General features: G+C 33.2%; 1 protein-coding gene across 2 annotated transcripts in view; it reads right to left on the bottom strand.

Moving 5' to 3' along the window:
- LOC145993972 (E3 SUMO-protein ligase RanBP2-like) overlaps positions 1 to 14,485 on the bottom strand; it is a 158,561-nt gene that overhangs the window by 80,398 nt on the left and 63,678 nt on the right. The window contains exons 19-22 of one of the 2 annotated variants that reach the window (XM_083129994.1): positions 14,101 to 14,202; positions 11,720 to 11,861; positions 9,356 to 9,527; positions 3,063 to 3,297 (exon numbers count right to left, since the gene is read on the bottom strand). In XM_083129994.1, the coding sequence (XP_082986120.1) occupies positions 3,063 to 3,297; positions 9,356 to 9,527; positions 11,720 to 11,861; positions 14,101 to 14,202 (651 nt within the window). The remainder of the gene's footprint in view (positions 1 to 3,062; positions 3,298 to 9,355; positions 9,528 to 11,719; positions 11,862 to 14,100; positions 14,203 to 14,485) is intronic. The other variant, XM_083129995.1, reaches the window with a different exon arrangement.

Raw genomic sequence — 14,485 nt, 5'->3', positions numbered from 1 at the left:
TGACTTTACGTTTTTCAGGGGACCAAGCTGGAAAAACTTAAAATGCAGGAAAATGTAAAATCTAGGAAAATTTTATAACATTTTGCTATGTTGGGACTATCAAGGTTGAATGCATAATGCAGGAAAATGTAAAATCGGCATTCCATTGTAATTGCCATTGTTAGGAACTTTGTTAAAAACATGTTAAAATTCCTACAACTTACACCCTAGTCTGGAAAACAACCTTGTATATCAATATCATGCAAATTATATTGATATGGGAGCCATTTGGCAAGTAAAAATTAGCTTTCATATTACTTCTATAAAAGGAAATTACATACATTTTTCTCTGTCAATTAGAAATTAAAGTTTCTTATCTCCCTACATGTGGTTTATCTTCTCAATTTCAAATAAAATTCTAAATTCTGTAAAAAATATCAAGATATTAACTCATTTCCACCACAGTAAAACATTCAGAAACAATAAAAAAAATGTTAGAAAAATACTCATAAGTCCAGAGCCATCTGTTGTTCACCATAGCAAACCATATCCCAACATAGTAGCAATTTTTTTTAAACCTATTTTAATTCAAATTATTCAATAATACGTTAAAATCAGACAATGTTGTAAAAAACTATTCATATTTGTTAATATAAAACTTTGTAGAAATTATGTCAACTTTTATTCGATTCTGGAAAGAAAAAATATCAATAAAGAATAAAGAATGAGGTGAAAAAATTATCATGACCACTACTGAAATAAGATGGCTGAAGCCTGAAATCGAAAAATTGTAAGTTGTTTCTTATTTCTTGATCCCAGGTTGCGTTTGTGTTTTACTGAAGGAATGAGACGTGTAATATTCATATATTTCACATCAAGTGCTTGAAAAACGTCATACTTTGGCATCAACCTGATTTTTACCATTACCTGGATTCTCTGCTAAAAAAGAACCTAGATCATAAGGATTTTAGAATGTGCTTAAGGGTAGGTCGATACAGATGTCAATGTATACATATCGCTTACCAGGATGGGCAGATATTTTTCCACAGGGGTAGACAAAACTAAAAATAATTCAGGCACCAGTCACACACACTGCCAAAATACAAGCTAAGAAGCCATGAATCCAACCAAGATAAGTTATGAAATGTCATCTTGAAACATTTGGAGCAGCCTTCCTAAAGAAGGCTCAACTGGAAACAGCATCAATAACTATGCAATACATTCTAATACAGCCTACGCCTGTCTCAACTACATCTCTGTAGATTTGAAAATTCAGATAGCAACGGTTCAAAAATTTATGATGCCATGTTTGTTATTCTGGTTTAATGATGTATGTGATTTAGAAAACACAAACATTAAAAAAAATACACATTGTACTTGTTATTAAAAAAAAGGGGGGCTTGAAAATTTCTGTAAGCAAGCTCAAAATTAGGGATGGGCCGATATGCCATTTTGGCCGATACCAATAAAGTAACGATATAAAATTTACTGATACCAATAACCGATATTCTACCGATCTGATATAAAATTAGAAGTGGTCCCTGAAGAACCTGAAAGGTTCATTGACCTCCTTAATGTATGTTTCAAGGTGATTGCAGTGCAAAAGAAATTGCATATTTAGACATTTACTTGTTTAGAAAGTAGGGCATGGAGATTATCCATAAAAATTACAACAAAATGGCAGAATTTTGCACTAATTATCAGATATTCATCGATATATCGTATCGGTAAAATAATCTGTAATTTTACCGATAAACCGATACCGATGATTAATCAGTCCCATCCCTACTCAAAATATTAAAAAAAGAATTGAAATTTATTTTAAAAATCGGTCATCAGGTGAATTTTTAGCACCATGCAACCGGGCTCCCTGCACTTTTCCACTTCCTGCTTTCTCCTCAGTGTTTTGGTCTATCGCAGGATCCGCAAAAATGCCCCACAATACTTTCACAGTCTAATTATCCTGGGAATTATGCAAAAACTAAGTTTCCAATTGCACCAATATTGTGAGAGGAACTGTATTTTGTGATTACATAAGAGGTAATATTGTGGTGTAATTCTTGAATGCAGCTGAACCTGAGTTATAATACGTATAACTGACAATTACTAACAATCAGATATAGATATCATGCCGTACCATTATTAACATCCTGTAATTGTATCTACTTTCAGGAACAAGACATACATAATACAGGTTATTTCTGTAATAAAATGATAAGTTAACAAATCTAAAAGTTTGATTCTTAAGTTTTATGTGGATTAGCGTCCCTTCCCATGTAGATTTTACTTTCTGGTCAAGCATGTAACTTTTTCTCTTTCCATTCTCCATGGCGGAACAGTAACAACTGAAAACGTTCACTGCTGTTCTGTTGTTATTATTATAGAACACAGCAAACCTCAGTTATCAGCATCTTATTAGCATGTATACTTTCGTATCACAATTACACACAAAAGGAAATGCATCTCATGTTCTGAAAAACTGTGGACAACTCTTTCTGCTCGAATTTTATACCGCATCTCCTTGCCTTCTCTGCGACACTGCACTTGTCTTTCTTGCAACACGAGACCGACCGCTGCCGCCATGCCTGCCTATCCTGTTTCATATTTAAAACTTGCCTTGGGTTTTTGTAGCGACAAGAAATGTATACTTCTGTCACATTGTTGTAGTTTGGTTACGTACAAATCAACAGTATTTTTTTTTAAAAAATATTACGTACAAATAAGATTTAACACGTTTTTGAACTATATTTTGCCAGGGCCTACAGCAATTTATGTATCAAACAGAATAATGCAGAACTGGATTACATATAAAGCAGTGTTAGATTACATGCATCATATTCTTCTGTTTTGTAAGACCAGGATTTTCGGAAAACTAGTGTGCTTCAGATATGGCTCAAAGAAAAAGTTTTGGGTTCAAAACACCCAAGAAAACACTTCTTGTGTCAATTCCAAGTAACAAAAAATGAAAATATTTACACATATTTGACCAGACTATCCTTTTCATTGTAAATTCATACGTTCAAAGTTTGAGTTGACCTACACTGCTTTCAGACCAAATTTAATAACCTCAACCTGCAACTTACCACCGGTTTTACTTCCTGGGCTTGCACGTGAGATGGAGATTCTGTAGGGCTTACGCCAGCTGCAGGGCCCAGACGAGAGAATACTGATCCTGCAGCATGCGGAGGAACTGCAGTCGCCGGAAGTCTGGCATTTGCATGGAAATCAGGAAGCTGCTGTCCTTCACTGTACAAACAGGAAAGAGGATCTGGATTAGAATCCTCGTTTAAGTTGCTTCTTTCTAGAAGAGCTGAAACACTGACGTAAGAACAGATATTAGGAATGGGAAACATAGGACAAGCAGGTATCAAATCAGTATTCTATGGGTATAATTTATTTATTTATGGTAGATAATTTAACCATTCTCATACTTCCAAAAACTGCAAAAATTCAAAAGTTTGCATAATCATCTGTATTTTTAAAGCATGTATTATTCTTACAGTAACATTTCTTTCTACTTCACTGGAACTTTTTCAAGCTTATGCAACCAGTAGACTTATACATATGCACACACACATGGATAGTCACTGTACACTAACAAAATTTTAATTTTTTTAAAATTTTAATTTTTTAAAAATTTTAAATAAATGTATTTTATAATTTTAAATATAAATTAGTTTTATTAGTGCAGTGTCTAACTATATAGGGTTGGTTGTTTGTGTGTGTGAACATGCGTGTGTGTGTGATAAAAAAAAATATTTAATATTTTATTTTGTGATTAATGTGCAAAACATCACACTTTTCCTTAGAACATTTAATATAATATTTCTACTCTTACTCAGTATATTAAACTGAAGAAGAGCTGGTCTACAACATATTTAAAACTTAAGTCTATTTGTAGAAAATGAAATTTTTCATTGTCATACAAATAATTTTCATTTACTTTAATATTTATTTAATTTCATAAACTTAATTTAACCTTTTGGAGCCCAAGGCCATTTTCACTTTGATGCCAAAGCCGATTTTGAGCAAAATACAGAGTTTCAATTAAATGAGTGTAGCTTGGAGTTAATTGCGCTAGACAGATGAGTGATATACCGTTGTATGCAGAATGAACAAGAGATTCAGACTATAAAATTTATGCAAATTCAGCGTATATGTGGTGGGGGAGGAGAGAACACTAAATATTCCAAAATTTCGGGAAAAAATGGGATGGGTATTGGGTGCTATAATCATGTGTATGTAGCCTTCAGGCTAAGGTAACAGAGGTACATTATTTCACCATAACAGATCTCCACAATATAAAAATAACAGAAAAAGTTCATAAACCATAGACATTTTTTAATTTTCTAGTGGATTTATAGTACCATAGAAAATGCTGCTTTTTTGCATACATTTAGAGCACAGAATCTGGAGAAATTTTTGTTGCATATAGGAATTCTATAGGAAATGCCAACAAGACTAAGATCTATAAAATTATAGACAATAACCTCATCTTCCCCAACCTTTCCGATAATTATGATCGTATTGTCAATGTATTTTAGTTATCGATCAGATATCTGGACTGCAAATTATACTTTGATATTGTTTCTAAAATGAGTGAATTATAAAAGTGAAAATTTATTGAAGAAATTCGAAGGAACCATAATTTTGCACAAGACTGCAAAGAACAAAAGAAACAAGTTTCTGAACTGAATCTTTTTGGGGAGTGGAATCACAAGAACCAAATTCAGAAGTGGAAGTGAACTGCTTGTTCATTTTGCAACTTTTTCTCTTGCACTCCAAAATGGACGAAAATTCCAGACGATCTACAATATTCCCTGACAAGCCAAATTTCCCGACATTTCAGTTTTCCAGACGCATAGCAACCCTGAGCCTATACATGCCTAAATATGATGACACTATTTATGGTATGGTATTGATTACTTTTGCAACCTCCAAGAATTTAATTGTGAAAAGTACCACTTTTAAACATAAAGATATCCATAACTATACCTGGTCTTCTCCAGATGGTAAAACTCATAATCAGATAGATCATATTCTCATTGATAAGAGAAGGCATACTAGTATAATTGACGTTCATACACATAGAGGTGCTGACTGTGCCAGTGACCATTATTTAGTAATTGCTAAATTAAGAGAAAGACTCTCAGTGATAAATCATAAGCAACAAAATCTAAAAGTTATAAAATTTGATACAGGAAAGTTTACTGATGAAAGAATTAAGAAAGATTACCAAATTAAACTGTCAAATAGATTTGATGTTTTGCAGGATTTAAATGATGATGAAAATATAAATGAAACAGACGTAAATAAGAATTGGGAGCACATACGTAATGCAATAGAATCAGCAGCTAAAGAAAGTATAGGATACCATAAACCGAGAAAAAGTAAGCCATGGTTTGATAATGAATGTCATAATCTAATAGAAATAAGAAATCAGGCTAGACTTAGGTGGTTAAATAACTCTGATGATACAAATCTAAACAATTATAATAGAACAAAGCGAGAAGTTAACCGCACGTTTAGAAGTAAAAAAAGAGATTACTTGAAAAGCAAAATTAACGAAATTGAAACAAACAGCAAAAATAAAAATATCAGAGCTTTATATAAAGGTGTAAATGAATTTAGAAAGGGGTGGCAACCTAAAGTAAACTTGATAAAAGATAAAGACAGTGATTTTCTAGCTGACCCAAGCGATATTCTAAATAGATGGAAGAACTACTTTAATGACCTTTTAAATGTCCATGTAGGAGATAAATCAGAAGTAAATGAAGTCCACACAGCAGAACCTTTAGTTCCAGAACCTAACTTGACTGAAGTTAAAAATGCTATTAAAAGGCTAAAGAATAACAAAGCACCTGGCATTGATTTAATACCAGCTGAGTTAATTAAATATGGTGGAAATTCATTAATATGTCAAATTCATAAATTAATTTGTTTAATATGGAATAAAGAAGAAATCCCTCAACAGTGGAAAGAATCCATAATTGTTCCTGTGTTTAAAAAAGATGATAAAATGAACTGCAATAATTACCGTGGAATTTCTCTACTCTCAACAACATATAAAATATTATCTAACATTATTTTAACAAGACTAACCTCATATGCTAACGAAATTATAGGTGATTATCAATGTGGATATAAACGTAACAGATCAACTACAGATCAAATTTTTCACATCAGACAGACACTTGAAAAAAAGTGGGAATATAATCAAAATGTCCATCAGCTATTCATTGATTTCAAAAAAGCATATGATTCGGTCAAAAGAGATAAATTATATAATATATTAGTAGAGTTTGGAATACCTAAGAAGCTTGTTAGTATGATAAAAATATGCACCAGTGAAACAGAAAGTAAAATTCGTGTGGGTATTAATATGTCTGACAAATTTACAATTCATGATGGGTTAAAACAAGGAGATGCATTATCTCCATTGCTCTTTAATTTTGCCTTATGCTTGCCTTTGCCTTTTAATATGCTGTTAGGAAGGTAAAAGAAACTAAAGAAGGGCTAAAATTAAATGGTGTGACTCAGTTGTTAGCATATGCAGATGATGTAGACTTACTGGGGGATGATGTGAATACAATTAAGAATAATGCTAAAATATTTTTCAAAACTGCTAAAGATATAGGTTTGGAAGTTAACAAAGAGAAAACTAAATATATGCTTACAGGCCGAAACCAAGTGTTAGGTAATAATCAAAATCTAATTATTGATAACAACTCGTTTGAACCAGTTTCCAAATTCAAATACTTAGGAGTAATATTAACAAATGAAAATTGTATTAAGGAGGAAATAAAGAGTAGGCTTAATTCAGGAAATGCATGTTACTTCTCTCTTCATAAGCTTTTGTCTTCTCGTTTAATATCTAAGAAACTAAAAGTTAAAATATACAAAACAGTAATTTTGCCTGTAGTATTATATGGATGTGAAACTTGGTCCCTTACATTGAAAGAGGAACATAAATTGAGAGTATTTGAAAATAAGATCCTTAGGAAAATCTTTGGACCTAAAAGGGATGAGGAGACAGGTGAGTGGAGAAGGTTACATAATTTAGAACTACATAATTTGTATTCATGTCCAGATATTATTAGAATAATTAAATCAAGAAGACTTAGGTGGGCAGGCAATGTGGCACGAATGGGAGAGGAAAGAGGAGTTTACAGGATTCTTGTTGGGAAACCTGATGGTAAGAGACCTGTAGAAAGGCCAAGACGAAGATGGAGGGACAACGTTGAGATGGACCTAAGGGAAATCGGTAGGGATGGAAAAGTGTATATAGAACTTGCTCAAGGTAGGGATGGAAAAGAGTATATAGAACTTGCTCAATATAGGGAAAGATGGAAGGCCTGTGTTGCTGCAGCCATGAACCTTCGGGTTTAAGAAGGCTAGGGAGGGAGTTAGTTAGTTAGTCTATTTATGGTAAGAATACATTTAAAATTAAAATCCAATTTACTGATGAAAAATATACCATAATGTGGATGTGTCTGGGGGGGGAGGAGATACTATTTCAAATCATGAACAGTGCACTACTACTTATAACAAGCCATGACAATTCGTAACCGTTTCCTTTGTATCACAGATACCATATGGAGTTGAAACTAGTAAAATTAGCAGCCCAGATAAGAGTAGGCAAATTGTCCATTGCTATTAGCATTTTCTTCATCGTGATGATTTAAGGACTGCAAATGTGCTGACGCTGAAGGAGCTGTCCTCTGCTTCTTGGTATTTTGTTTCAAATCATGATCCTCAGATTGTGGACAAGTGCCCAATACCAGCTTGGCTGTAGCTGGCTGTACATCAACAAACAATACATTGTGCTAAATTAGATCAAAGATGGTTGATAGCTAGAGGCACATATTTTTGGTAAATAAAAAAGCAAAATTTCGGTACAAAAACAGTCAATTTCGGGTTCAAAAGCGGTAAATAAAATAAAATATCGGAGTTATAGCGGTGAAAAAATGGATGAAAAGTGGTATATAAAAAGACATATTGGTTTCAAAATTGTGAATATAATCCTAAATTTGATTTAAAAACTACACTTATTCCACAGAATTAACATTTCACTTCTAATAGCACATTTATGTAGTTATCAGAGTATTAAGTTTAATTCTGTGTAAAGGAGTCAATTTTTGCTTCTCCAATATTAACAGCAGAATTAATCAATTTTCCGGAAATTGCATAACCCTCAGGATAATTCAGACTTCAGAAAGTGTCGCGTCGGTGAATAAACCCTGAATTTCGTGTTTAAGAGTTAATTTCGCTTTTTGCAGTTCATTTCGCATTATTTCGTGACAAAATATGGTCACAAAATGCATCTCTCACCTTTCAAAAACATGAAAAATTAACACTACAATGTGTTTTTTTCAAATTTCATTTTTTCGTTAAAAACGAAATATGCATGCCCCTATTGATAGCTTATTGGTGGCAAAATTGGCAGATCTATTCGAAATTATGTTTAAATTTTCTATTATATGTTTATGTTTTTACTGTTGGTACTCATTAGAAATTTATATTTTTAGGGATGGACCAAATGACATTTTTGCAGACACCAATAATTGTGACGATATAAAATTTAGATACCGATCACCATTTTCTACCAATCTGATATAAAGTTGAAGAACATGAATGGTTCATTAACCTCATTAACTAATATATGTAACAGCTGAGAGCAATGGGTTTCACATTTGGAAGAGAAACTGCATTTTTAAACATTTACTTTACACAACCAGGGCATATGAATAAAGCTAATTTAACGGAATATGAAATGTGAAGTAATACACTGTAATTTTAATTTTTCATGTTTTTGAATGGTACATTTTCTTACCATGGTTTGTCACTAAATTATGTGAAATTAACTGCAAAATGTTTAAAATAAACTATTAAACACACAAAAAAATGGACCCTATTACATGGGGATATAAACTTAATACTCGCATAATGACAAAAAAATGTGATATTAAGAGGGAAATTTTTATTTTGTGTAATAATTTTGTTAATAAAATTTAGTATTACATCACAATTTGAACACTGAAATGTCATTTTATATTCCAATTTTGATCCCAAAATTTGACCACTTTTTGTACCAAAATCTTGATTTATTATTCACCATAAATAATATGGCCATACTGGTAGACTACCACCAACTAATCTATCCCCCCCCATCCATGGTAGTTTTCCAAATTCATTTCTCTTTAATTTATTTCTTGTTTGAGTCTGATGATGCAAAAGACATTTGTGAAATGACAAATTCCAATAAGAAGGTGTGTTTAAAATTTGCATCTCTACAGTTTACAATAAATTCAGGGGCTTAATTTATATCCAGTTGCAAACCTACACCGCAGCATCCATGCATGAGGTCTGAACGTACCTGAAAGGAAGAGCACCTTGTCCGTAATAGGGCAGAGGATAGATGGCTGGAACAAGACCATCCATGGCTCTCCTCATCTGAAAGAAGTTGCTCATGCCAGGGGGAAGCAGTGGTGCCTGAGCACCTGAAGTATGTGGTGCACCATATGTGACTGTTGCACTGCCCTGCACACCTGCAAATACATATAACAAAGTGTTTCAAATTACAGGTAACTTCTGCTAGATAAATACTGATACATACTGACAAATCCCTATACCTCTTCATGGCGTGGTGCATAGCACAGAGGAGCACTTTACTTTTTTTTTTTACATACTGACAAACTAACTTTAGTCTGAAAGTGGTTTCTTGTTATATATATAGTGAAACCTCGATTTTTCATTTTTTTTAGGGGACCAAGGTGAAGTAACTTAAAATGTAAAATCAGGCAAAATTTTCTAGCATCGTGCTCTATTAGGACCATGATGATTGAATGTACAATGCAGGATAATGTAACACCGAGGAACGTAAAATCGGGGTCCCACTGTAGATATATCCAGTGGAGTCTAAATCATACATTATTGCAAAATCCAAGGTGAAGAAACAAAATATAAAATCTGGGAAAATTTTGCTCTACCAGGACTAAGAAGACAATGTATATGGTGGGAAAATGTATAATCAGGGTTTCGCTGTAAATTTATGGAATACATTTTAATGCAGTAGAAATTACTGCAAAAATTAGGGATGGGACCGATTACTCGGTACTCTATCGGTATCGGCCGATATAGGCATATCGGTTTATTGGTAAAATTACCGATTATTTTACAGATCTGATATATCGATTATTATCTGATAATTTAGTGCAAAATTCTGCCATTTTGTTGTAATTTTTATGGATAATATCCATGCCCTACTTTCTACAAAAGTAAATGTCTAAATATGCAATTTATCTTGCACTGCAGTCACCTTGAAACACACATTTATTAAAGAGGTCAGTGAACATTTCAGGTTCTTCAAGGGCCATTTCTAATTTTATATCGGATCGGTAGAATATCAGTTATCGATATCGGTAAATTTTATATTGGTACTTTAATCGGTATCGGGCAAAATTTCATATCGACCCATCCCTAGCAAAAATTGTCAATTTTGAGCTATCTGAGTATAACATGATTTGATAATATTCTAGTCTTACTTTTGGTGTAGGGTGATATTTTTGTATACTGCCATTTTGCACTGTTATTTTGAGAGTTTCTCAACATATTTGAAATCTCTTCAGTTAAAAGGCACAAATTCATTTCTTGTATGCAAGAAATGTGGAAAAGATTGGAAAGAAGAAAGGGAAAACAATTCCGGAAGTCCGAAAACTAGCCTTGGACCGAAAACTGTGCAGGACGTGGATGATGGAACCCGACTCTTAATGGCAGAAAAGAAGTAGTAGTATAGAATTTTATTTCCCTTGTTTTAGTGTTCTTCAGTACAATATGACTCCTTATTACAATAAATCAGTGATTATGAATGTGTCAATTTTTCAGTTATTAGGCTTGCACTGAAGGAAAATAAGGTTAATGTAAATGTTAATAAGGTTTTAAAGAGAACAAAATCCCAAGTCGTTACCTGCTGATGAATTTGGGAATTATACCACTCAAGTTCTGTACAGAATACAAAAGGCTGAAGTAAAAAAAATGTTATTAATGTACAGCAGTGGTTCTCAACCTTTATGAGTGGCCACTTTGTTTTTTAAAAGTTGATGCCCCGATCCCAACAATTTTACTTGTAAATAAATAGCTTTCCATTTTTTTTAACTTCATACATTACTTAATATGTACCCTTGGAATTTAACATACAGCATAATCAGAGAGTATTAGCTCGATTATGTCTAGGCTTCTTGACAAATCTAAATTTGATTGAAATTAGTGGGCAGATGGATCTAATGGAACCTTTTGGTGCTTAAAAAAGCTGAAGGACCTCAATGATTCAACCTTTAAAACTTGGTTGCATACTGTTTCTTTTAAATCTGAATTGCTTATCTGCCTTTTTAGACTAATCACGAAGATGATGATAGATGAAATAAATGAATGGACTCATAAAGGACTCAAGTTTGGGATTCTTGGTGGAAAGTTTGCGAGTCCAGCACTCATCTTGCTCGTTTACCTGGGCAAATACAGCTCGCCGCCTCCTATCCCTACACTTCATTCCTTCCCCTCATGTAATCTCAGTATATACACCTTGCAGGCTTTCCTTATCAACACAGGTTGAAATATAAAGGTTTTAACATTTTTGTCACTGCAGGTATATTATTAGATATGAAGAACATGGAAACACTGACAACTTGTAATGAATTTTGGAGCATTACATGAAGACGAACTGTAAATCAAGAAACCTGCTCACCTGTCATTTGACGATACGGATAATTGGGGTAGTTCGGGAATGCTGGATATGTTGCTGGAGTTGGTATTCCAGGCTCCTCTCTGTATTCTTCTTCATCCGCAAACATGTACATGTCATCCTCCAAATCCTGGCTTTCAAAATTCTAGAAAATAAATATTAAGTTTGTCAAAATTGTATGTGGATGAAATTCAAAGTTAAGGTGGGCAACAATTCATGAACACTTAATACTCCCAATTCATGAACATTTAATACTCTCAAGTGCTGCTGAGAGTGAATTTCATTACTCATTTTTGTGTTGCTATATGTAGGGCTGGGCCAATATAACTAAGCCAATACCTAAACTGATGTCGTTACAGTCAATACCGATCAAGTGATGATATAAAATACTGATAAACCATAACAGATATATAGAGGCATCCTGTAATGTTAATTTTTCATGTGTGTGAAAGGTGTGAGGTGCATTTTCCTAACCTGTTTTGGCACGAAATGATTGAAAATGAAATGCAAAATACCGTATTTACTTATGTATAATGCACACTTTTTTTCCAAAATTTTTCCCTCCAAAACCTGTGGTGCGTATTAAGCACGGAATAATTTGGACAGCCAACATGAAACCGTACAGGGTCATTCCATGATTTTGTGACACTTGCATTGATTTTTCATGTTCACGGAACTCTATCATGTTATATATCATTGTAAAGCTTAAATCCTGCAGTTTCTGAATATGGCAACAGTATTACATTCAAGATAGTGATACTAATGTGAAATGCGGTTGAAATAATTTCATCACAAAATGAAGGAACGTTCTGATTTTTATGGTACTTCGGATGAAAGAAAAGATAAGGAAAAAGAAAATAATAATTAAAATGTATTACTGGCCAAAAAATATTTTATATAGATTTAGTGTATCAAAGCCTTAATGGAAAAAAATCTTGTGCTGCTAACTGCTACTTAAAGGTCCTGAATGTGCCTTGAATAAATGTTACGTTAGTCATGGAAAATGTATATATTTTGAAGTTTTTCTTAGAAAAAGTAAGGAAAGAATGAGCAAAACCACGTATAAAAGTTTGAAGGCCATTTCCCACGATTTTTCACTTTGTAATGTAATGTTCTGTGACACCAAGAAAAGCAGTGCCATTCTGGTGAAATTCGAGAATCCACCTCCTGTCACATGTGATGCATATCAGCGGTATTTGTTGGGCAAGAAATAATAGAAAATAACTTCCTGACCACTGCAAATCCATAATGTAATTTTGATCTCGCTGTCTACTATTACAAAATAAATAAGGTGGTTAAAGAGTGAAAGCTTTGGAATGCTAAACACAGTGGAGGGAGAAGGGGGAGGTGCTGTGGGTGGTGTTTCTTGGCATACACAAGTGATATTCTTCTCCTCTTGGTCCACATAGCAACAGGTGATTCATTGAATAGGTATGATGTCATTCACTCTTGATCGGCATAGCAATAGCTTTACGATCTACAACTAAGAAAGCTATTTCTTGAAACTGGATTATACTGCACATAATATACGAGATATAATTGTTTGTCACTTTTCCCCATCAAAATGTAGGGTGCACATTATACACACGTAAATACGGTAGACTCTTAAACACGAAAATTTAGAGATTATTTACCAACGTGACACTTTCTGAAGTTTGAATTATCCTGTAAGTTATGCAATTAACTGAAAATTTATTAATTCTGCTGTAAATATTTGAGAAGCAAAAGTGGATCCCTTTGGGCTGGAATAAACTTAATGCACTGGTAACTACATAAATGCACTATTTGAATGGATATGTTTATTTTGTGTAATAAGTGCAGTTTGTAAATCAAATTTAGGATTATACTGACAATTTTAAAAATAATATGTCATTTTCTATACTACTTTTGATCCGATTTTTCACTGGTATAAACAAAATTTTATTTTATTTACTGCTTTTGAACCCAAAATTGACTGTTCTGGCACCAAAATTTAGACATTTACTTTAGAAATTCGAAGTATATGAATTGTAAATTTACATTCATTAAAATAATAACAAATGGTAAATTTCGCATTAAGTTACTGGGTATTCATAGAAACACTGGTAAAGATTATCAGCTATTTTAGTTACACTAATAGGTCTATATTGGTCAAGACGGATACAGTACCACACATCCTTCACGAATGTACTATGCAGGGTGATAAAGTTGAAAAGTACCAGCCAGTACCAGTGAATAAATTTACATTGACAGCACAATTTCTGAGCGAGTTACTGTTCAATGATGTTTGAACAAACTCATCGATATTAGCAAATACAATCACTGAATAAAGAATGTAACAAAAGAACATGCATAATAAATCATGAGAAAAATCATAAAAACACAGATATTGAATCAGAAAATACCTGTGCAGCTGCATCTGCACTAGGCTGCTGTCGACCTGCAACAGGACTCCTGTAACCTTGCCTTATTTTCATTGTTTCCTTCCGGAGTTCCTTCAACTGATTCTGAAAAATAAAATTTGCATTTCTGAATTACAGTTCATTTTGTCCATCAGACAAAAAGGAGGAAAAATTCCATAGAAGTTCATGCATGGCTGGGGGGGGGATAAATTATATTTAACATTTTCACTGCTTATTAGTATGGACATGCATATTTTGTTTTTGATGAAAACATGAAATGTGAAACAACTCATTGTCATGTTCATTTTTCATATCTTTGAAAGGTATGAGGTGTATTTTGCCACCATGTTTTGTTATGAAATGATCCAAAATGAACTGAAATATGAGA

The sequence above is a fragment of the Lepisma saccharinum genome, chromosome 10, assembly GCF_977018435.1.
Source record: "Lepisma saccharinum chromosome 10, izLepSacc3.1, whole genome shotgun sequence".
NCBI lineage: Eukaryota > Metazoa > Arthropoda > Insecta > Zygentoma > Lepismatidae > Lepisma > Lepisma saccharinum.
Note: the sequence above shows the minus strand (reverse complement) of the source record. Positions and strands in the feature narration are given on the sequence as shown.